General features: G+C 42.6%; 2 protein-coding genes and 1 long non-coding RNA gene across 8 annotated transcripts; 2 read left to right on the forward strand and 1 right to left on the reverse strand.

Annotated features, from left to right (window-relative positions):
- Positions 1-5: 5 nt before the first annotated feature.
- Positions 6-13,863, forward strand: ppp4r1 (protein phosphatase 4, regulatory subunit 1). Of its 5 annotated transcripts, none has more exons than XM_076971434.1 (20): positions 6-33; positions 1,069-1,113; positions 2,216-2,351; positions 2,661-2,767; positions 3,578-3,720; positions 4,074-4,220; positions 4,330-4,437; positions 4,575-4,640; positions 5,103-5,261; positions 5,589-5,716; positions 5,840-6,597; positions 8,944-9,086; positions 9,284-9,379; positions 9,465-9,650; positions 10,438-10,599; positions 10,864-10,964; positions 11,066-11,186; positions 11,451-11,579; positions 12,324-12,465; positions 12,651-13,863. In XM_076971434.1, exons 1-20 carry the CDS (start codon positions 21-23, stop codon positions 12,812-12,814), a joined length of 3,054 nt encoding a protein of 1,017 aa, XP_076827549.1. In that variant the 5' UTR covers positions 6-20; the 3' UTR covers positions 12,815-13,863. The 5 variants fall into 5 exon arrangements, with proteins under 5 accessions (XP_076827549.1, XP_076827551.1, XP_076827550.1 ...); XM_076971436.1 differs by having other exon boundaries at positions 2,267-2,351; XM_076971435.1 differs by lacking the exon at positions 6-33 and adding an exon at positions 440-816.
- A 1,289-nt stretch (positions 13,864-15,152) lies between these two features.
- Positions 15,153-21,407, reverse strand: twsg1b (twisted gastrulation BMP signaling modulator 1b). Its single transcript, XM_076971474.1, has 5 exons — positions 21,251-21,407; positions 20,493-20,635; positions 18,610-18,709; positions 17,909-18,172; positions 15,153-15,628 (listed from the first exon to the last, which is right to left on the reverse strand). The coding sequence occupies exons 2-5, from the start codon at positions 20,607-20,609 to the stop codon at positions 15,447-15,449; spliced, it is 663 nt and encodes a 220-aa protein (XP_076827589.1). The 5' UTR covers positions 20,610-20,635; positions 21,251-21,407; the 3' UTR covers positions 15,153-15,446.
- On the forward strand, positions 21,377-23,340 carry LOC143474139 (uncharacterized). Of its 2 annotated transcripts, none has more exons than XR_013120690.1 (3): positions 21,377-21,429; positions 22,576-22,656; positions 23,202-23,340. It is a non-coding gene; the product is annotated as an uncharacterized LOC143474139 (long non-coding RNA). The 2 variants fall into 2 exon arrangements; XR_013120689.1 differs by lacking the exon at positions 21,377-21,429 and adding an exon at positions 22,389-22,505.
- The last annotated feature ends 133 nt before the right edge of the window (positions 23,341-23,473 follow it).

The raw sequence follows: 23,473 nt of genomic DNA on the forward strand, positions 1-23,473 counted from the left end.
ACCGTAAATAACAGATTTAAATGCAATATAAGCGTAAGTCTAATGTAAATATGACTACCAATGTTTCCATAGAACATTGCACTCATAATTGCTCTGAATTGTTTTAAGCATTGCACATTTAAGATGTTTTGTTTGCAGTAAATTGAGTTTCTTGTACATAGTAGGTGCAACCATATATTGTCTATGGGTGCAACCCGTATTGGTATTTGTTTTACTTCTATTTTATGTCATTCTTTCGTTTCTATCTTATATGTAAGATAGATCTTATTGTATTGTTTGCCATATCCTGAACTGTGCTGCTGTAACACGTTTTGCTCAACAGGAATTAAGTACCGGTATTTCTTATTCTGAATATGTATAAATTAAAACTAGATAGAGATGTGACTTAATCAGTTCATTTCCGACCTGAGCCCGTAGGTGGCGTAAAACAAAAAAAATCTTTACAGGGTGGGATGCAACCGAAACGAGTTCATCTTATTGTAAAAGGTTGTTTATGTCGTGCCGTGTATATTTAACTCTTCGATGCCGTTATTTACAAAAAAAAACCGAAATATTTATTCATGTCGGGATTGAGTTTCTGAATTACGCACAACCGGTTGACAGTTAGTTTTTTCTACCGCGCATGCCCGCGGTGCCTGTACTACAGCAGCGCTACTGTGGGCCGACTGTACGCGGTACCGCTGCGTGAACCAGCCTCGGTAGCGGCACGGCTACACGGCTAGCCCCGTCGGCTAACCCGCCTTCTCTTTCCGCCCTCCGGTCTTTGCCTCATCGGCACGGACCACTTTTAAATGTAGGACCAGGACAAGATGGCGGGTACGTCGGATTCGTCTTGAGTTACACCACGAGACCGGGAGATCCGTGTGTTAAAATTACTCACACATCTCGCCTTTAACTGCCGTAACGTTGGCTGGAGGAGGGGGAGGGGGGAGATAACCGCTTGTTTTATATTCAAAAGAAAACAAATGCTAATTGGCTAACGTGGCTAGCCAGCCAAGTTTAGGTGCGGGTCGGCTAGCTGCGGGTACCGTTGAACCCCGTTTTTGTTTTTGGCTACTTTTGTTGCAGATATCTCGCTGCTTCAGGAGGATTCCCAGGAGGAGATAGACGGATGTAAGTGTTCCGCCGTGTTTGTACGACTCTTCCCCGGGTCACTCGTCCTTCGGCACCGCCGTGGCTGGCGTGGACCGGCGAGCTAACGTGCTAAGTGTTACACGCAAACTTTGGTCGTCGTGTGGTGGAGCGGCGGCCCGTGTGGCGGGGGCATCGGCCGCTGTGGGTTTTAGTCCCGTTTCATCTTGAGACTGAGAAAAGATTCATATATCTTGGCACGTTTTAAGCCTGTTTTGAGTCGTGTCCGATATTTGGTCACAAACTAGTGGTGGGTTTTCAGCTAGCTGGACATTGTCTGGTGCTACCCCAAACTCCCGGTCTACCCTTAATCGCCTGCTAGCTGCCTTCTTTTACCTCTTCTGATGACGAGTAAATACCTTGTTACCTACCCCACCTAGTAATCTGTAACGTCCTGATACTCTAAATTGATATCTAGTTACTTTGTGTTAAACTGGTAGTTCTCTAATTAGGTAGGGGTTGTTTGAAGTTGCTTGAATGATAGTGGGTCCACTTGGGTGTCCAGCGAGAAACCGAGACACTAAGTGTTTAGCTAGCTAGCACTAAGTGATCTTTAAAGATGAACTTCATTCTGCTTTAGCTGTACTCTTGAAATATCAGAAGACAGCTCTGAACTTATAGCAAAGCGAGAACTGTTAGCTGGGCCACTACATTTATCAGGAGTTGGTTGAGTTAGTGCATACGTGGAGATGCACAGTAAAGACAGTGTTATGAAGGCGAGGTGTGCACAGATCTTAGTGATTGAGATCTTAGAAAACAGCTGTTGGAAATGTGTTACTAGTTCACACCATGATATAAATGGAGGAGCCATATCGTCACTTTGGGCTCATTTTCATTGACACTTTATGTAGCTATGACCCTGTTAAACTGTTGTTTTTCTTTCTTTTTTCAGCACTACTGATACCTGCATGTATGCGCTTTCTGTGCTCAATAGTTAAATATTGGTTAATGCATGTAGCATGTCTTTTAATGTTTTGCTGAACTTGGTGTGGGGAAATCAGGCTGCTCTTCATCAAGAAGTAAAGGCTTTCGGCTCTGTTAGGGTGGTGGGTTCTGCTCACTGTATTTCCAATGTCTCTAATAGTTGGTGTGGATGACTACAACTCAGAGTCTGACGTCATTATTATACCTTCAGCCTTGGATTTTGTATCGCAAGATGAGATGCTGACGCCGCTGGGGAGGCTGGATAAATACGTTGCAAGTGAAAACATATTTAACAGGTACAGAATATTTCCACCAGGTTTATTATTTCTTACCTTTATCTAATTGGTAAGTATTTCGCTGGCTTCAGACAAGAGTTCACAGATGTTGTTGGAGTTTCTGTGTGTCTGTGTTTGTTTTTGGATGCTAGTTTCATGTGTTATGTGACTATGTAAATTGGTAACCTAATTATGAAGATAATTTTGCGTTTCAAATTTTTATTTCAATGTCTTCCACAGCTTTGAAACTCATACTGTTCTTTTTAATACTGTGATGCACCGATTTAACACTGCCATTGGAATGAATATTCATTAGTACTTAATCTACAGACAAATGGTGGCTCGAACTTTGCTGGATACGCTGAAGGCGGTTAGTGAGGATGAGGGGGGTTGTACTGCAGTCCTGGAGAAAGTAAGCAGGCTTGCTGATGACTCAGGTAAGTTTGATTGTCGACACACCATCTCTGTCTGCTTATCTCTTTCCTTTGAAGTATTCTGAATGTACTCTGTAGTTGTGTGTGTGTATATATGGGTATTGTGTTTGCATCTATGTGTAATCCCCCTGAAAAGTTCTATTGTATTCAGAGTGTCCTGTGTCATTTCTTTGTCTCAGGTTCAGTTTTGGAAAGCAATGTGCCCCCTTTGGCGGGGTACCAAGGAAGAGGGGGTCTATTAATGTTTAATGGGACTGTTGTGACTTATTAAAGGACTTGCACCATACCTCCATTTTACAAAAAATATGAAATGTTATTGCCTGATGCTTTTCAGAATATGGCTAGTTAGCTAACTCTATACCTATCTCTGCAATGTACTTTAGAGAGCTCGATGAATATAACATGGTGTCCTTGACTAGACAGTGCAGCAAAGGTTCACCTGGAAGCTGTTTGTTTAAAGTACCTAGCACATGTTCTTCTCTTTAGATTTTGTACTGGCGCAATAATTATGAGTCCTGTCGTCATATTTCTGTCTTGAGTTTTTCCACTTTTAATATCATAATTGTTGTATGCATGACATGCACCTTTTGTTCACAACTTGATTCAATTTGTGCAACCCTGAATGAAGATGAAAGTAACATTGCTGTAGTGTTTCCATTTGTCTAGTGGCAAAATGCCATGTTGGCATTTCCTCCGTGGTAAATCCCTCAGCATTGTGACTTTGATACATGACCCATTATCACTGTGACCCTGTGATTACACAAGATTAGTAATCATGAGTATTTTAATAAACCTGTCTCTGTGTCTTTATAGAGCCCACAGTTCGAGCAGAGCTTATGGAACAAATTCCTCATATTGCCATTTTCTGCCAAGAGAACAAACCTTCCATTCCATTTGCATTTTCAAAATATTTGCTGCCCATTGTAGTGCGGTACTTGGCTGACCAGAACAATCTGGTAAGTTCATTACCATTTAAAGTTATACATTTTGACTATATTCCATCATACTTTTGTACTGATTAGCATGTTAGCTAAATGCCGAATTTCTGTGGATTTCCATGACTGTATTAGCCAAGGTAGAGACTGTGCCACTGAAGAAACTCTGTTTCGAGTTATTCTTGATTCTTGACTTAAACATTTGGGATTGCATCATATAATCTTCACACCTTTGTTAATTAATATTAGCTGGCCTGTTTATGACTGTGCTGTCAATATTTTAACAGTGTAATGATTGCTGGTATGTCTGTATAGACAACATGATTTTACAGCAGCGTGATGTAAACACCGTCTTGATCTCGTTGATCTTGTAGGTTAGAAAGACGAGCCAGGCAGCCCTCCTCATGCTTCTAGAGCAGGAGCTGATAGAACGAACAGACACGGAGAATCTGGTCTGTCCTGTCCTTGTGGACCTCACAGCTCCTGACAGCAATGATGATGTCAAAACTGAGGCTATGGCGGTGGGGGTCTAAGCTTTAGTTTCTTCTCAGTACCAAATGTTGGATTTCTAACAGTTGACACAGATTGTCAGTTTTTTTTTTTCATCCTTTTTTCGTTGTCTGGAAACAGATCATTTGTAAAATGGCGCCCATGGTGGGGAAGGATATCACAGAACGCCTCTTCCTCTCTCGTTTCTGTGAAATGTGCTGTGACTGCCGGATGTTCCATGTGCGTAAGGTGAGGATCTCTAACTCTGACCATGATCAGACTGAAGCATGTTTTAATTGGCCATTTAAGACTGCTCGTGGATAGAGATGATGCATTACTGAGAGTTAATCTGCCAGTAATTGAGAACCTGTCATTTCCATTGATAGGTGTGTGCAGCAAATTTTGGAGATATTTGTAGTGTTGTTGGGGGAGAAGCAACAGAAGAGTTATTGGTATGTATGATTTTTTTTGTGTTTGTGAGTTCCTACAATGTGTAGATATGATTGCTTAAATAGGAGCAACATAGTCTATAGAACACTTACTCTGACCTAATTGTTGGTATTGTGTAAACATTATGAATATTCACTTTATTAAAAGCCCACTTATTTGGGAGTCATGTCATTATTTGTCAGACCGGTTTGATCTGGCCCTACCATGCTATTTGTATTAACTGTCTGGCTAATGTAACTTTTTTTGCTGTTTTTTGTATTTTTCCCCTCAAATACTCTGCATTTTTCTAACCTGATATCATCACTCATGACCACAAGCTTCTGGCTAGTGTTCATGCCCAAAAATGCACACGGATGTGGTTCTCAAAATGGGGCATGAGGCAGACACATTTGCATTTTATGGCGTAGCTTCATTGTTTTTCTTTTTTTTCCCCTTTTTTCCTGTGTATCTCTCTTCCTGTGCAGCTGCCACGTTTTTTCCAGCTCTGTTCGGATAACGTGTGGGGCGTGCGGAAGGCCTGCGCAGAGTGCTTCATGACTGTGTCCTCCGCAACCTCTCAGGAAGTGCGCAGGACCAAACTGGCGTCTCTTTTCATCAACCTCATCAGTGACCCCTCCCGCTGGGTGCGTGACTTCCCACTCCCCCAGGGCAACTCCTCTCAGGATGTTTGGGTTTGAATTTGAACAGTCGGAGTGGTTTGTTTATTTTTAGCCAAGTATGACTTTTTTTGTTGTTTGTGTGTTTGTTTCTGGGATCTGGGTCAGATACTTTTATTTAAATATATAAAATAAATAATTATTTAACCAGGAGTTAGGTTCCTTTTCATTTTTCTTAATATTTTGACCTCTGGAGTGCTTTCAGGATATATGTATCGCAGAAAAAGCACATACATGACAGTTGTTGGCTGCATTTTCTGAACACATAATTACTCCATGCTGTGTGTCCATCAGGTACGCCAGGCAGCCTTTCAGTCTCTGGGCCAGTTCATCTCCACATTTGCCAGCCCGTCCACTACTGTAGGCCAGTACTTCAAAGAGGGGACAGAGGACACTAACTGGAACCAGCTATCACACAACCAGTAGGAATCTGCTTTCTTGCTCACTTAAGTTTTAGGGTTTCTTTGTTTGTTTTACTTTGCCTCACCACTTGAAGGAAGTGTATTTATTGTGGTTCTCTTGTCCTGCCCCCTTCCTCATTACAGCGCCGGCGAGGAATCCCCAAGCAGTACCACACACGCTGCAGGATGCTCCCCCACTCCTGTCACGGAGGGCAGCGCTCTGAGCCTCCCGCAAGAGGAGACGGCAGTTTCCCCCCAGCAGGACTCCATTTCCCAGAATCCCCCGTGCACTCAGGAGCACTGCGAGGGCCAGCTGTGCAGCTCGGACCGGGACGCTGTGGATGTGGCTGTGGAGGGGGGAGGGGAACAGGCCGCTGAAGTGTTGCCGCTCGACGAGTCCTGTTGCGATGTCGACCCGGACAGGCCCAGTTCCAAGTGCCTTCTTGTGCCAAGTGATTCAGACCTGGGTCCAACAGAGGAGGAGGAACTTCAATTTTTACCACAAGCAGGCGCGACAGAACAGGAAAGCTACTCGTTTGAAACCCCAGTGGTGGAGAATCCCACCCAGTCGTCCGAGGTTCCCACTGTGGAGAGCCCAGAGGAGAGTGCCTCTGTCTCCACTGGAGGTCCCGGTACAGGTGTTGCGTACACAACACTACCATGTCCGGAAGCAAAGAGAGGGGAGATTGCGGAGCAGGAGCTGTATAACTCATTCCACTATTGGCGGACGCCCATTCCTCAGATAGACCTCGATCTGGAGCTGCTGGAGGCAAAGTGCAACAACAGTGAAGCTTTTGTTAACAGCTCCTGTGGCCAGGTCTCCACACCTGCTCTGGGCAGGAAGCAGCTGGAGGAGCTCATTGAGAACCTGGAGCCCCACATCGATGACCCTGATGTCAAAGGTGAGCAGGGTTGTTGTTGTTAGAAACAGTTTTAAAAAAGTGTCATGTTTAACCTGAATGAGCACACCTCAGTTTACAATGACTGCAGTGTTTGTGCTTACAGCAGTGCTGTATCTTCTGCCTTTTAGTGTGAGAAATGGTGGGACGTGAATGTTTCACAAATCAATCTCGCCGTCTTGCAGGGTTAGGGTTAACTTTTTATTGGCTTCTTTTTCATACTACTGTGTAACCATGAGCACGTTTGCTTTTCTTTTCGGTTTTGTGCAAAAACTTTTTACAGCAAAATGTGATGACAAGCCAAGCTGTAGGATTTCAACTTGCTTATATAATTACCCCCCAAGTTCCTGTTCTGCAGAAGTGTTTTGTAAGTGAACTAGAGATTTGCTGCCAGTAATGACTGCAATTCCAGCAGCGTCTCTGGTCATTTGTGATCTAATACTAGACTTGACCGATAATTATTACACCTGCTCCAAACGTATACATCTACTGTCCTGACTACTGATTTTATCATTTGTATTAAAAGCAATGCTGCCTGCAGTGATGCACTTAGGATTCCTCTCAAGCTATTATGTTGAACGTATGGCCTATTAAAGACCCTCACCAGTCAGTCTGTTCCTGTGAGAGACAGAGGTATCAAGTGTTCAGTGAGTTTGTTGAATGACTTGGCATGTTGTGGTAACGGGTCTGCAAAACAGATTTTAGAAACAGCCCCTTGCTGCCGGGGGTATTTGGGGCAGTGAGGCTCTGCTGCTGGGGGTAGTCGGGACAGTCAGACTGTTGCGTCTGTGTTTTGTGGAAGGAAATGGATTTGGGAAATTGTGCAAAATAGAAAATGGTGTGAAAGAAACTAACAGTTGGACACTGTTCCCAGCAAAAGTAGTGAAAACCAGAATGCATGCACTGTCATTCCTTTTTAGTTAGTGATTCATGTCCTACATTAAATGACGATGCAGTATTACGTGCTGTTAAAAGACTGTACACATCCCTGTAGGGAAGGAGATCACGGTCAGATGAAACCCTGCTGTTAGACAGCCCATATTGTGTGGGTGGACGTGTACTGCTGCAGGTTCTGTTGTAAGTGGTGCTTGTGCGTGATTGTGTCCGGCCATGTTTTCTGCTTCTTTCATTAGCCAGTGGTGCTGCTTTATCCCTACTGGGCCACAAACAGCACAAGGTCACCGGCTTGGTGCTGGGACCGGCCTACCTCTGTCTCTCTCTGGCGTGGATCTAATGACACCCCCCCCCCCCCTCCCCTTCTGTTTAATGTGCCCTCTCTGCCCTGTGTGTGCTGCATTATGGGAATCTGATTATTACCGTAGAAATACGTGGTTTGTTCATTTCGCCCTTTCAGTAGCCTTGAAAGACCAGAGGATCTACATAATGGCTGTTAAAACTGAGCTGTACATTGAACTAGCTCATATATTTTTACCTTGCTCTACAGAATGTTTCTTCTGTGAAAAATGCATTTCACATTAGTATAATTGGATGAATGCAAGAGGCTGTGGTAGCATTGACGTGCTAAGAGTCTTGATCTGAAAATGGTCCTGTGCTCTGTAGCAGGGCCTGCGAGTTTCTTGGTTGCTTACAAAATCATTTTCTTAACTAGTGTTCCTTAATTATATAAGAGGTGTGTGTGTGTGTGTCCGTCCTCACATTCCAAATGTAATGTTGTGAATTGGAGCAGGCTGCTTGATTCTAGAGCAGCTGCCACTGCTTGCTGTGACTTGCCTGCACTGTGATAGGGCAACAACTTTCTTAAATGTATGCACAGTTTTGGTGTGGTTTCTAGAATATCATGTGTACAGTAAGGAAATTGCATCTTGCAATATATATCTAATGAATCATTTGGTGTTTAAACCCATTTTTACTGAAATTGGGATGAATGAAACTACTTATAACTTGTGCGACCAAGTGAAAATTTGTGGCTGTACGCCTGAAGTTAGTCAGAGTTTTGCACAATAACCGGCAGAGTGCATAGCGCATAACAAGCAGGAATGTGTGTTAATCACAGGTTCCTTTACACTTGCACAGGTAGCACGATGGTCATGCTGAGGCCTGCACTGCCCACTAGGGCTTCCATCCTCTAGGGCTTTGTTGCCACACTCCTCACACTCTTGTTCTTCAGTATTCATAAGAATGTCCTAGTTTAGGAATGTGTTGCCCAAATTGACTCCCCCAGAAGGCATATTGACTGTCCTATTCTATCTAAACATGTAATTTGAAGATTTTGCAATTCAGTAACGTTCTCTGTAATTTAGTGTTTAAAACAATATATGTCAAATAACGTCAGGAATAAGTTGTTTGGTATCTTCAGCGTTGACGTGCCGTTGCGTTTGTGCCCGACAGCACAAGTAGATGTGTTGACTGCTGCTCTGAGAGCCACTTCGTTAGACACACATCATGAGGACGCATTCCTGGAGCCCCGCCAAGCACAGGACAACCCCTACAGCCCCCACCACGTCCCTCTCCTGGAGGCTTCTGATGTAGAGGTACCCACCGCACTCATCCAACATCACTACTTGCGTCCTCTTGTATCATAATGATTATGTTGATAGATTGCAGATCGTGAGTCCATTAGGTCTTTACCTCTGTCTGCTTATTCAAATCCCCCATCTGATCTGAGATACTTGGAATAGTTGTTGACTTGAGTCATGCCTAGTAAGTCTGAGGTTCTGGTTCACTGCAGAGTCGAGAATCCACCCTTCCCATGAGTCACATGGATGAATCAGAGTTAAGCGACACCAGCACGAGCCCAGAAGAGGAGAAGAAATCCAAACAACAGGTAGAACAAGTGACAAGGAGCAGCGCCTCTGTTGAACCTGGCGTTGTACTGCAGCACAGTAACGTAGCCTCTGTATCTGCTGCAGGATGTGGTTCCACAGGCACTTTTGGATCAGTACCTGTCTATGACCGACCCGTCCCGGGCTCAGACGGTGGACATGGAGATTGCCAAACACTGTGCTTACAGCCTGCCGGGGGTGGCCCTCACGCTGGGCCGCCAGAACTGGCACTGCCTGAGAGACACATTTGAGACGCTGGCCTCCGACATGCAGGTAACGCAAGACTGCACTGAACAAAGCACCACGGCGCAGCCCGCCACTCCACCTCCTCTGTGAGACATCTGCTCTACACGATACACACGTGCCTCCGCTAGGCCCTGGGGTTGGATATGAGGGCTTTTTCTCTGGCATCTTGTGGGACGCAGAGAAGCTTGTGTGTCTGCTTCTTACATGCGTTACCGTTTTTTTTGCTACTTTTCCCATCTGGGTTAAAAGATAGTTAATTTATTTTGCTTTGAGGCTTTTAGGTCTTGTTTCAGTTTTGGAATTTTTTGCTGGTCTCCCATTAAGGCTGCGGCCCAGACGGTGGGCGACGGGGAGTTTTTGTGGTAATCTCATCTCTCCGTTTCCCAGCAGATCTCAGAAATACTACAAAGCCTGGAACTCTAAGCACTCTAGTCTTTTTGTTCTTCTGATATTTAAGGCTGATTTATGCTATAGACCTTGAATGCACCTTCTTCCTTATTTAAAAATTAAAGTTTGAAATCAAATCAAAGTTTTGATAGGTTAGCCCAATCAAAACCAGAATTAATATTATTTTTCTTGGTAAGTATTTACCTCTTAATCATACAGCATGTATCAAGGCAAACATGAAATTAGAAAATAGTTTTGTGCACCATTTTCCATGATATAAACTGAATGTTTCCCGCAGACCTATGGAACCCGAGCCTGCTGCCTCTCCTCACCCTCTCCTTCTGGCTCACACTATTTTTGCATAACGTAGCGCTTCTCTCTTTCCCATCTTCTTCCCTTCATCTCGCCGTCTCTATCCTCCGTTTAGTGGAAGGTGCGACGGACGCTGGCTTTCTCCATCCATGAGCTGGCACTGATTTTAGGTGACCAGCTGACTGCTGAGGACCTGGTGCCCATCTTCAACGGCTTCCTCAAAGACCTGGACGAGGTGCGCATAGGAGTGCTGCGACACCTCTACGACTTTCTCAAGGTGAGCCACCACCTCGCGTCGCCGCTTGAGGAAGCGTGAAGGGTCTGTGAGATTCACACAAGGGTAGTAAGAGCAGAACGTAACTGCATTGTGGCTTTTTATTCCTCTTTTTTTATTTGTTTACAAGGTTTGTAACTCTGGAGTGCTGTCCTAATGGTTGGCTATAGCTTCATGCTTGTGTCCTTAAAACGCAGATATGAAGTCGACGTGTATCTCCTTCATTTGTTTTTGTTTTTTTTTTTGTTTGTTTGTTTTTTTTTTTAGTTGCTACATCAGGAAACCAGACGTAAATACCTGTACCAGCTGCAGGAGTTCCTGGTCACGGACAACAGCCGCAACTGGAGATTCAGATCAGAGCTGGCCGAGTATGACACACTGGGATACGTACTGTGATGTTATCTGTACGTTGGACATTTTATTGTATTTCTATTGTTTTATTGCTGCTTGTTGTTGTTTTTCCTGACAGACAGCTGGTGCTGCTGTTGGAGCTGTACAGCGGACAGGACATCTATGACTACTTGCGGCCTCTAGCATTCTGCCTGTGCACAGACAGAGTCTCCTCTGTGCGGTGGACTTCCTACAGACTGGTACGAAGAGCTGTGCATACACGTACACACCATGTCTCTTCTGCCTTTCCTTTTCTTTTTTCTGTGCTTGTATTTTAAGAGCAGTGTCCTTCCCCAGATGGGAGTGGTGGCTTTTTGCTTATTATGGCATTGTTGTCCTAATAATCAAGGCTCTGGAAACACAAATACAGAAGCTTTTACAATTCATCTTTGTTTTGAAAAGGTTGTCACGTTTTGTCTCGCATGTAAAAGCAGACTTATTCCTGTTCCTTGTTCTCTGTTTAGGTGAGTGAGATTATCCGCAAGCTTTCCGCGTGCCCGCTGCTGTTGGCCGATTTCCTTGGCGAGTTGGTGGATAAATTCTGCCACTCTCCGAAATGGTCAGGACGCCAAGCGTTTGCCTTCGTATGTCAGGTAGGAAGATCACCCTGATCAGGTCCCCTAAGCTGTAACCAGTGTGTGAGTGGTTCATCGGGACAGTGCTACCTTGTTTGTCAAATGACACGGATGGCGTTTTGTAGCTGCAGACAATTAGAAGATGCTACATGGACACTGAAATGATTCAGTGGTGGAGTCATCTTCATAAGAACTTTAAACCTTCAACAACCTGTCTGCACCTGACCAACTGCCAAACAAAATAATATTAATTTGTTCTCTCCACCCACCCCCGTGTGTCTACATGATACTTTAAACACTCCTTTAGTACACACTTCATTGAACACTAATGTATTAGGAAACAACCAGTTTAGAGTTGCAGAGGCTGTCTCAGCAGTGCCATGTGGCCAGTGCAGGGGTGGGGATGAGGGAGGGGCTACTCCCTGGGCTGCCCAATCACACAGAGGATGTTTAGTGTCTCCCATCAGCCACCTGCTGGGGGCCCAGGTCATTGGGGCAAGACCGAGAGCTTCAGTTTGTGAGGACAATGGCACAAGACGTGCTTGTTACCATGTTGAACTTTCAACAGCTCTGTTGCAATAACCTCTGGGTCACTTCATGTTGTGTGTCTCTCACAATTCTTAGTCTAAGATCAATTGCCTAAACACACACCCCTTCTCTCTCTCTCTCTCTCTCTCTCTCTCTCTCTCTCTCTCTCTCTCTCTCTCTCTCTCTCTCTCTCTCTCTCTCTCTCTCTCTCTCTCTCTCTCTCTCTCTCTTCAGCTAGCTATAGAGGAGGATTGTGTGGCATTGGAGCGGTTCTCGGAGCACCTGCTGGTGCCTCTGCTGCAGCTGGCATCTGACCCAGTGCCCAATGTCCGTGTGCTGCTGGCCAAGACCCTACGGCAGAGCCTCATGGAGCGAGGTCCGTCTCTGTCTAATTACCTGTTCAATAGAGAAGAATCTATGGAAAGGAAACTACTAAATGTTCTTGAATATGTGTGAAATTGGTCTGTTGTACATTAGGACTAGTAACCTGATCTTTACCACTTGATTCTAGGCGCTGTTCGTTTTAATGCACTCTTAACATTTCTCTGCTGCCCTCTGTAGAATATTTCCTACATTCATCCAACTCGCACCAAGAGGCCTTGGAGCAGACGCTGGTGGCCCTGCAGATGGACATGGACAAGGATGTCAAATATTTTGCCAGCGTGCACCCAGGAAGCACACGCATTAATGAGGATGCCATGAGCACCACTTCTTCCACCTACTGAGTGTACACACACAATACCAGCAGCAGCTTCATGCTGGATATGCTGGAGTGATCGAGGGGCTTGGGCTGGACTCTACCAAGGGCACAAAAACTGCCACACATCTGCTCGGGCAACAGCTTCAACCAACACTCGTTCCCCTGAGGGCGGCTCACTACAGTAGTCTGTTTTTGTGCTTTCTTTTTTGCCACAGAAGCCTTAAAAGTGTCTTCCTTAAAACCAGAGAATACTTGAATATCTGGAGGTGTCAGAATACCAACAAGCTACAACAAAGCAGTCACAATGTCAACATATCTGAAATCCAGGCAGTGGGTGATCATGATCTTCCTTCATCCATCCATCCATCCATCCTCTCTCTCTCTCTCTCTCTCTCTCTCTCTCTCTCTCTCTCTCTCTCTCTCTCTCTCTCTCTCTCTCTCTCTCTCTCTCTCTCTCTCTCTCTCTCTCTCTCTCTCTCTGATATTGATGGACCTTCTTCGTTTGTCTCTTCACAGTAGCAGGAAGCCACAAAAATCACATTAGCAGGAAAGACTGTAGCGCCAAGTGTTTGTATCATTTGATCTTTTTCTTTCTTGTTTTGATACTGGACTGGGGTGAGCTACTTATATGCTGCAGATATATTCAAAGATGAGAGTGAGAGACCACCGCAGTCTTCCCTCTGAGACCAGACTGGGAGCTGGCGGGTGATGGAGCACGGTCTTCTTCTCAAGGGCTCATGGCGCCAGTTTTAAAGTCTAGTGCAGCACATTGTTGTACCTGTGGGATGGAGGCCTCCCCTGGCATGCAGGGGTCCATGTCCAGAAAAAAGGACTATTGTATTTTTTAAACCAAAACCATGAGCGGTCCATTTTGCAGAGTGTATGGAAATTCAGTGTGATTCTCATACACATAAGCCCTGCAATGTTTTAACACAAATATTAAATGCTTCACCGTGACCCATGCATCACTTGTACTGTACATATCGTTATTTTTTTTTCCCATTTTGATCAGTGATCATATAGAAATGTGATATAATGTTCTAACCTGTCCAAAATAAAAGTTCAGATACAGTTGCTGATTTAGGCTGGTCCTTTTTCACTTAGTATTTGCAGATGCTGAAAAAGAATCTGGATGTAAAGGCTTATTTGTTATAAAATAATAATGCATACGTTTGGAGGGGGGGGGGGTGGCTTTTTTTTTATGGGTGCATGCTAAAACTGGAACTGTTATGTTCTTGAACTTTACCTTTGTAATTTTAAAAGTAAAACTCCAATGTGCAAGAAAAGGGACTTGCACCTCCATGGGAACTGTAGAGGGCACCATGTAATGGGTGTCTAGGTAAGGTCTGAGCGCACATGGGATGAAGCAAAGAAACGGTTCCTACTTGGTTTTGTTTTCCTACTTGCCTCCGTTGGACATCTCCATTGGCCTCTTGATGTACAGGTGCTCCCTTGTGCCTCTTCAGTAAGGACAGCTATTTCTAATACAAACATTAGCCTATTTAAGGTGGCTGGCAAACTCACCAATACGATCTTTTGTATCCTGTCTAGCAGTGATGCCATGTCAAGCCCCCACCTGTTTCATGCCAAGGCTGGGTGGGCATGTGACTGCACTCATTTTACCCCCAGGGGAGAAAGACTCCTTTGTGTGACTCTGAATGCTCTGTAGAAGGAGGAGCTTACAACAACTACTTCATCTTCTCCCAAACAGGCCAGCCATGGGTTATGTGACCCAAAATCCAGCATTAATCATTTAAGTAATTAGTTCGGCTGATCACATTTTTTTCGTTCTATATTTAGGGGGAGCTGGGTTAACTAGAGCACCTGCTTGTTGAGACTAGCTAAACATGGCGGATGGCTGACTAGATATATGCATACTTGTGTGTGGGGGTAGATGGCTGGTAAAAACTATTCCAATAATAATATAATTTAGAATTATAAATAGTAATGGATGTCTTGGTGAGGATTTAGATTTTGTTCTACAGTAATCCGTCATCTCCATCACAGCAGGAGGAAAGCTATGCTGTAAGAAGTGCACTCTAATCCAATTTGGTAAATAGCAACCTTGATTTACATAAAGAGTCATTGTAAAAGTGGTGGAAGGATAGTCATTGGCATATTAGTTCGAACTAACCCTAAAGTCTCATACACATACAACTGGCCTACAGTCATACAGCAGCACAGGAGCTGTAAGTTTTCTGCTTTTTTCTGTCTTTTGTCAACTAAAACTATTAGAAACAGCACTGCTACACAGATGCTATATGCGTATGGCTGATGTACTCATGGTCTGTCATCCAAAAGTACACTACTACATTAAATTAGAATTAACATGACATACATTTGTGAAACTATCCGTATGGTAGTCATTCTTACACGATTAAAAGCATTTATTTGACATAGCAGGTAGTACCATTTTTGAAAAGAGCAACTAGCTATGCAAGATCTACATTCAAGAAAAGCATTTTAAAAAGGACAATCAATATCTCTGTCAAACTATTAAAACAGAGTAAACGTTTAACACAAGGTGAGTAAAACAAAACAGGGCTTTACATGATTGAAGCATCTTTTTCCATAGCTCAATCTACGACTGCAGTCCCGTCATGGTGCCCTCTACTGGCACAAGTGTTGCCACACAGATCAATCTGAACGGTCCATGTTCAGAAGAGGCAGTTCATGCACTTGACCACTTTGCTGCCGTAGTCGACACATTCGGGCCCGATGCACTCGCAGCATGCGTTGTGAAACCAGCGGTATTTCGATCCCCCCATGGACTCACAGTACTGCTTGCACTGACGAATCGAAACACAGTCATCAAAATACACCACTGTGCACATATTGTCTGGAGGGGTGGGAGGGGGAGAAAGAACATAAAATGTGGATGGTGAGCACATCAGTAGTGTACTTTTCTTTCCAGCTTCTTATTTCCAGTGAGTTTATGAGAACATTATAGCATGATAAATAATACAACATACTAAGGACAGATTGATGGGCACTTTGGATACATGATTATTGGCAAGAAATACACAGAGTACAATAAATGGCAGCCCCCCCCGGACCCTCTTTATCCTTCCAAAGAGCAACATTCAGCTGGTGATCTCACTGACCCGGGCAACATACAGTGCTGCTTGAAAGTTTAGATTTTTATGTTTTACCACAATTTTCTTATTCTTTCACCAGTTTTATGTATATGAAATGTTGGGGCAATTTCAATTACTTGAATGCACTGCTGTATTGGTAAAGACAATAAGGTAAAAGACTCAAGTGGAACATGTGCCAGTGCTCAAGTAATTAAGAAGCCCATCGGTCAGTCCTTCAGTCTGGGGAAAGCTACAAGACCATCTCCAAAAGATTACACCTCCATCTATCCAGTGTAAGATAAATCATTTACAAATGGAGAGCACTCAATCACCACAACTCTGCCCAGAAGTGGGTGGTAAAAACTTACACCAAAAAGAGAGTTGCAGACGTCGCCTGCAGCATGTGGAATAAATGTACACGCAACTACAATCAGGAGAAATATTAGTTGACATGGCATTCATGGGAGAGCTGATAGAGGAAAGGCTCAGCTCTCAAGAAAGAACAACATTGCCCATTTAAACTGTCAGAGAGCACTTGGACAAACCAGAAACTATCTGGAAGTCCTTTCTCTTGACAGTGGAATCCAAAACGTAATTATTTGGCCGTAATCACAGGCAACATGTTTGGAGAAAAGTCAACACCACCAGGTTCTGCAACAGCTTTTTCCCCCAAACCATCAGACTGCTGAACACAACACCCTGGACGAGGGCAGGAAATGGCTGAACTACATGCCTTCTGTGCACTACTGCCGGACTACCTGAAAGACACTGTGTCACTTTACCATATTTATTCGGGCTGCTATCCTGTTTAATCTTTTTTATCTGTAGATTTGTATATACTTATAGATTTAAGCAGATGTACATATATATCTATTCCACATACATATATTTAAATTATCCCGGCTGCTACACTTCTGCACGCCAACATTCAGTATCCCAGCTGTACATTCTACATCTTTGTTGGACACTCTCACCACGTATTTTGGTAAATCCTGGAATGCCATCTGTTATATTCTTGCAATCCTATCTTAATCCTGGTTACTTGAAATCTATTGATACATTTCATTTAATCTAATTTATTTTTCTTATATATCCAAAACTGCTGTACACTGTGCGAGGCAAAATGCAACGAAATTTCGTTCTGCGTACACCCGTGTACAATGAATGACAATAAAGAATGTCTAAGTCTAACACTGCATATAAAGAGAAGAACCTCCTCCCAACAGTGAAACATGTTGGTGGAAATGTGATGGTCTAGGCCTGTTTTTCTGCATATATCAGTTGCAGCATTTCTGCTATTCTCCATATTATCCAGGGAGCCATAAATTCCCAGGCATATCACCAAGTTTTTGACCTGGATCTCTTGCGATCAGTAAGGGAATTGAAGCTTGGACGGATATGGATTATGCAACAACCCAAATAATTCCAGCAAAATTACCAAGTAATGGCTTAAGAGAAAGAAGATTTGCACATTGGATTGGCCTCAATTCCATAGAAATGCTGTGGCAAGATCTGAAGGGGGCGGTACATGCCAGAAGTCACCCCAACCTTTCAACTGGAAGAGATCTGCAAGGAGGAATGCGCAAAAATTCCAAAAAGCAGAAGTGACACTCATTGGTGGTTTTAGAAGACGTTTGGTTGAAATAATGGCTACAAAAAGGGGTGCTACAAGCTGCAAACTAAACTCACATTTGGCAGTTTTATGAGAGAGAAATTACTTTTATTGAATAAATAATAAAAATATTTATCCCTTTTTGGAAGGTCTGCTTTATAAATTGAGATTTGGGTGTTCATTTCATAAGATATTTTTTATGAAAACAATGACCGTGTTTGGGTGGTTCACAAACTTTAAAGCAACACTGGACATTTAGCAGATTTGTGCTCACCAGTCACTGATAACCAGTGTAGCAGTGAGCTTTAGCGTTACTGGAGCAAGTGAAAAGTAGAGGTTCAAACAAACTAATTTGTAATAAGTTACTGGCTTATTCAGCTACTTCAGGCTGTATCAAGACTAAAGCTGATATGTTCAACTCCATGCCTACCTTGGATGTTATCATAACTGCTATGAATGCTGTTGCCTGGAAGCGAGACATTCTGATGCTGTTCTTCCATGGTCTCTAGGAAGGAGACCAGGTTCTCGTGGTAAGAGAGCTCCTCCGCCACAGGAAACGACACCACCATCATATTGATGGGAGCTTCACCCTCAGTGAGTGCCCTGAATAGTGAAGGAATGGGTCTGTACAGCTCCTCCACCGTGCTCTTAGAAGTTGCTGGCGTGTCGCTGTAGTTCTTCGGGTTACACATGCCTGAGAAAGTAAACATAGCTGGAATTCAAAACATAGATTTCCCCAAACGGAGAAGAATGAGTACGGGCAACGTGGAAGGATTCAAGCCATAAATATGCAATGGATTTCAACATTCATTCCCAGAAGGGAAGGGAGATGAAAGGAAAGAAAGAATTCTCCAATAAGGTATCACACAGGGTAGTATAACTCCAGAAAACGTTGGAGCCTTGCAGCGGCTACGCGTAGTCGGATCCAAAAGCATTCTTTTGAAAATTGCTAGTTCCGTAGTGGTCATGAACCCACCAAGTTCCAGAAACATACAGCGACAGAGAAACATTTACATTGGATAACAATTCTAAACAAAGAACTGGCTCTTAATTTAATAGCTAATACCCTGTCCAAATCTCCATGGACCAGGAGAATAGATCAGCTGGGATGAAGCAGGAGGCCCCACTCACCTACACAGTCACAGCACTCCTCCCACAGCGTGCCCAGGCATAGCATGCACTCCTTACAGCAGGAGCAGTTGCCATCAGACGGCCTGCACTGGCACAGCTCCTGTCAAACACAAGCCAAACGCACACCGTGGTTTTCTTCACTAAGCAGATCAAGCATATTCCAAGCCACTATCAGAAGACAAAAAAACTAGGCCACCGTTTACTGCCCGGTATCATTCATGTAAGGTGTCAGCAGAACAACTGAGTGGAGTCTTACTCCAGAGAAAATAAAGCTTTCCTCCCCGAGCCCTGCCATCTTGAGATTTGATATATATGCGCATGTACAGTATGTATGTGTGTGTGAATATATTAGTCCACTTTGTGCTTTGCAATGGTTATAGCCACAGGTAACAAAATATTCATATATAATCCAACAATCTCATACCAACAACAAAAAAGAAACTTTTTTAAGTAAAAAATTAATAAATAAATAAATAAACAAAACAACAACTTGATCATGTGTTGGCTAGATAGAAATGTGACTACATGGCTTCTTAGTCTTACCATTCCGTCATACAGCTAGCACGATAAAGTAAGCTGCAATATGCTAGAAATAAAAACAGCCGTTGAGTAGCTCTAAACATCCATGTGCCTATACAGAGTATTACAATATTTCAAACACAGTAGCACACCCACATGAAGTGGCAATGTGAATTACAGAATATTTTAAATGTCTTAGTGCTTGCAAGCTAATGTTAGCATAGTCAAAATATCTCAGGCTAGTTTCCACAAGCATTTCAACAATAAGACTCAGCTAGTCAGTCAGAGAAATATAAAATACCTCATCTAGGCTGGCCTACATGGTCTGGCAAAATACTGTAAAAAAGGAGAAAATGTACAAAAACACTGTCACTGAGGATATACTTCATATCCCATTACCACCCTCAAAGCCTTATTGAATCAGGCTACACAAATACACAAAAGTAAACATAAAAGTGAGTTTTATCAAGTTCTACTGAAAACAAAGCACATTAAAATGTTTACACTACATGACGTTTTATATCAGAAGCAAGCTATCTCTGAAATGATTTGTTAATGATCCCCAACTCATGGTAATCACAATGAAATATCACCAACAGCCTAACCTACCACACACGCCCTCAAACACATTTAAAGTTCTTAAGAAATTCTTAACAAGCTCCCATAATTTCATTGTGTTCATGCATAATTTACTTCCACAGTATCTATATCATCTTAGCAAAACTATTAACAAAACTCTGCTTTGGAGAATCCAGGCCTTCAGACGGATTTTTTTATGCTAGTGAGCAAGTAGGTTCTACAGGAAAGTGGATACTGAGTGCAAGTGTAGTTATTTTTCTAATGAAGTACACTTGGCTGACAGTGATTAAGCACGAATGTCACAGTTTGAAGTGGACTGCACAACCTCAGGCCAGGAACACCAGTAGGAGTAAAGAGCAGAGGTCACATTCCAGATGTGCACAAAGACAGAAAATGTAGCCAGTCTCAAAGAGCAATGCACAAACTAGTACAGTACAGATGCCTTCTGGCACACTTACCAGAGCTATTTCAACTTAATATAGTAAAGGTGCGCTCAAATCTGGTACCTTATAACGACCAAAGACTGCTAGTTTTCTAAAATATAAAAGGATCTGGGGGAAGCATTTCCTCGTGGAATTTCTAGAGCTGCTTTTATTATAAGAAGAAATGCAAGTGATTATCCTGACGTCCAATAATATAGGTCAAGAATATGACACCCACGATACTATAACCACTGTCAATTCAAATAAATCTAAATGGTATGTAAAGTAGCCAACTGTTAATAAAGGACTTTTTATTATAAAGGAGATTAACAAAAAGTAGAGGTGATCCAGGTGATTTCTTACCTGAATGAGGCACTTGCTCACATCGCTGGCACACAGCGCTTTATTACAGGCGAGTGAAAGGGAGACACCGGACAAAAGACAAACTAGCGCCGAAAACACGGAGATTTGCTTCTGCATCCCGCCACGGCCAAATCTCACCCAACCTGGACGAACCGAGAGAGAAAATCAGACGTTTCTGGAAGAACTTCCAATATTCATGCAATTGGTAGCACATCGTTGAGCAAACGATCAACACAAAATGAGATTTTGGTGCCTCGCAGTTAGTGTTGGAGTAGACCACAACATCTAACGGCTCATCAACCAAACCGGGTCGGAACTTTTCATCTCGTCCTTCTCAGACCGTTGAAGATAATGCTGCGAGTTCATCTGGACTATCAATTTACAGTGAAAGTATGATTATGTTAACTTAGTAGACGTGTCGCCCCTCGGAACCTCGAGCAAAATGAACGACGTGATCCAATCGCAATAATTCGTTCCTCATGTGGGAGCCTTCGGTACCAGCACAGTGGAATTAGCCTGGTCATTTGAGGATTTTAGCTTTAGAAATAGAAACAATGTTATCACTTCTTTTGAAATACCGTTCAGGTCATGGTTAGGGTCTTTCCCCCCGTGTTTTCGAGGCAGAGATGAAATACCACTAACGTATCTTCATTTGTATAAAAAACGCAAAAAAGAAAACTCCCTTGTTCTCTATAGTTAAAAAAGTGGTCAACACACACGAAAAAAACAACAAAATTAAAACACTGCCACAATCTTACCGTTTCCAGATAAAAACTCTATCGGTTTTTTCAAAAGGTTGTGTTTTATCCTCGTTTAGTTGAACTTTGTTGTAATTAAGACATGTTGTATTTCGATGGCGTGATTCCCCCTCTCCTCTACACAAAGCGAGACAGGAGTAGCCAGGCGTCTTAAAGATACAGGCACCAGATAACTACAGGTGAGCTCATACGCCCATCCCTCCCCTAATAAACTTGGTATAAAACAGATCTAGACTGCATTTTATTTCTTAGTGGCCATTGTGTTAAATAATAGACAGACAGGTAAACGTAGTGGGTGCTTTTCTGAAGAAGAGAAAAAAAAGACTGAGATCACGATGACTAACCTATTGGGTGTTTTTTTTCTTCCTAAGACAAAGAGACATTGTTATAATGCTTCATGTATCAGATAAAGGTGGCATGGTGTTAGAAGGTGAATTTCACTACAGTCTTCAAGAAGCACTGGTTCTGCTAGAATGTTATTAGTTGCAATACCAGCTTTGCTTATGTATCTTGCATTTGTAGTGGTCTGTATGGGATGGAAAGTGGTTTTCTCTGCAGGCTTCTTACAGGAGGATAAGGATGAGTGAGAACTCCCAGTGGATCAAAGGTTTTCTATAGTCATCCTAGATGTGTGTTTCATCCCAGATGTGTGTGTTATAGCAACACAGTATTAGGTTGGATTTAGTCATATATTATTTATATTATTAAAACACAATAGATTCTTAAAGACCCAGGGAATCCAAATATGTTTTTTTTTCTAATTACGGTAATGCTGTTGTACTGGACAGAAAATTAATAGTGTTCCAGAGTCCAGTAGGAGACACTTTTTAAACCAGAATATCAGCCTTTCCAATTACAAAAGTTTGGTCCTTATGTTGTGTAAAGCTTTTTCAAAAAACAGAAAAGATGGCTGACATTCAAAGGAAAAAAGGAATGCAACAATATCTGAAAAAGAGAAATGGTTTGGTGATAAAGAGAAAGAGAAATGGTTTGATGATAAACACTAATATTATTATAATAATATAAGAAAAATAATTGTATGGTCTTCCAGTAAAAGCCCAAATCATATCTACTTATCAGATCATATCTACAGTCTACACACCCTAAACAAACATATTCATCATCTGCAAGTATTCACCTGCTATGTAGATTTCAAGAAAACATTTGATAGTATTTCTCATGAGGGGTTATATTACTCACTCCTACAGGATGAAGTTGGGGTAAAGTGTATGAGATCATCAATGTATTCAGCGCTGTAAGAATTGGTCACAAACATTTCACAGACAGATTTAAACAGCAGATCCTAAATTCTGAAACATTTTCAGAATCAGAAACGGATCATTCTGGGAGAGGGAGACACAGCTGCCATCGCTGCACAGGGTGTGTCGGCATGTCACAGCCTGAAAGTGAGTAACACACATCTCAACATATCTCGCCATGCACTGTATTTACAGTCACAACAACAGTTACAGCTGCCATCCTTTTTCTTAACTGTGTGTATGTATGTGTGTGTGTGTGTGTGTGTGTGTATACCTTTTGTATATATGTATTATATCCTTTTGCATATTGTATTATATCCTTTTGCATATTTGCCAAATCTTCTATTTTAGTTTCAACCTCAATATTTATTCACATTTGCTGTCACTTCATTTGAAATGATCTAGGCTTTTATTTATTTATTTTTTGCTGTTTTCTTATTATTGTTGAAGTACTTAGGTGATTATGGTCATGCCAATGATCTCATGCCACTCATTATAGTCATGCCAATGAAACTACCAAGAAATCCAGTTTTTTATATAACACATGCATGAAAGGGTTCGTTAGCTAAATTAAATTGCATTTTATCTACTATGTTTTGAAGACAAATATCTCATCTATGTTCAGCCTCTGTACATGTACACTTGAGTAGATATTATTCACAGCTACTTTTGACAGATGGTGTTATTCACAGATACACATATGACATGAGGAGAACAGTATGTTTGCTCCCTGGGAAATCAACCCACAACCAAGAACCATGCTTGACCAGGTGAGCTACACAAGCTTATTTCACTGCATGTCTGTAAAAGACTCCGTGGTGCATTGCTGGGCACTGGGCAGGTGTGCTGTAGCCCTGTAGCTCTCCCCTGAGCAGACACTGGCACACCTGGGCTACCAGCACTACCACTCTACTATACTAGAACTCTGATAGACACAGAACTATCTACCAGAACACAATTAAGT

The sequence above is a fragment of the Brachyhypopomus gauderio genome, chromosome 13, assembly GCF_052324685.1.
Source record: "Brachyhypopomus gauderio isolate BG-103 chromosome 13, BGAUD_0.2, whole genome shotgun sequence".
Classification (NCBI taxonomy): Eukaryota; Metazoa; Chordata; class Actinopteri; order Gymnotiformes; family Hypopomidae; genus Brachyhypopomus; species Brachyhypopomus gauderio.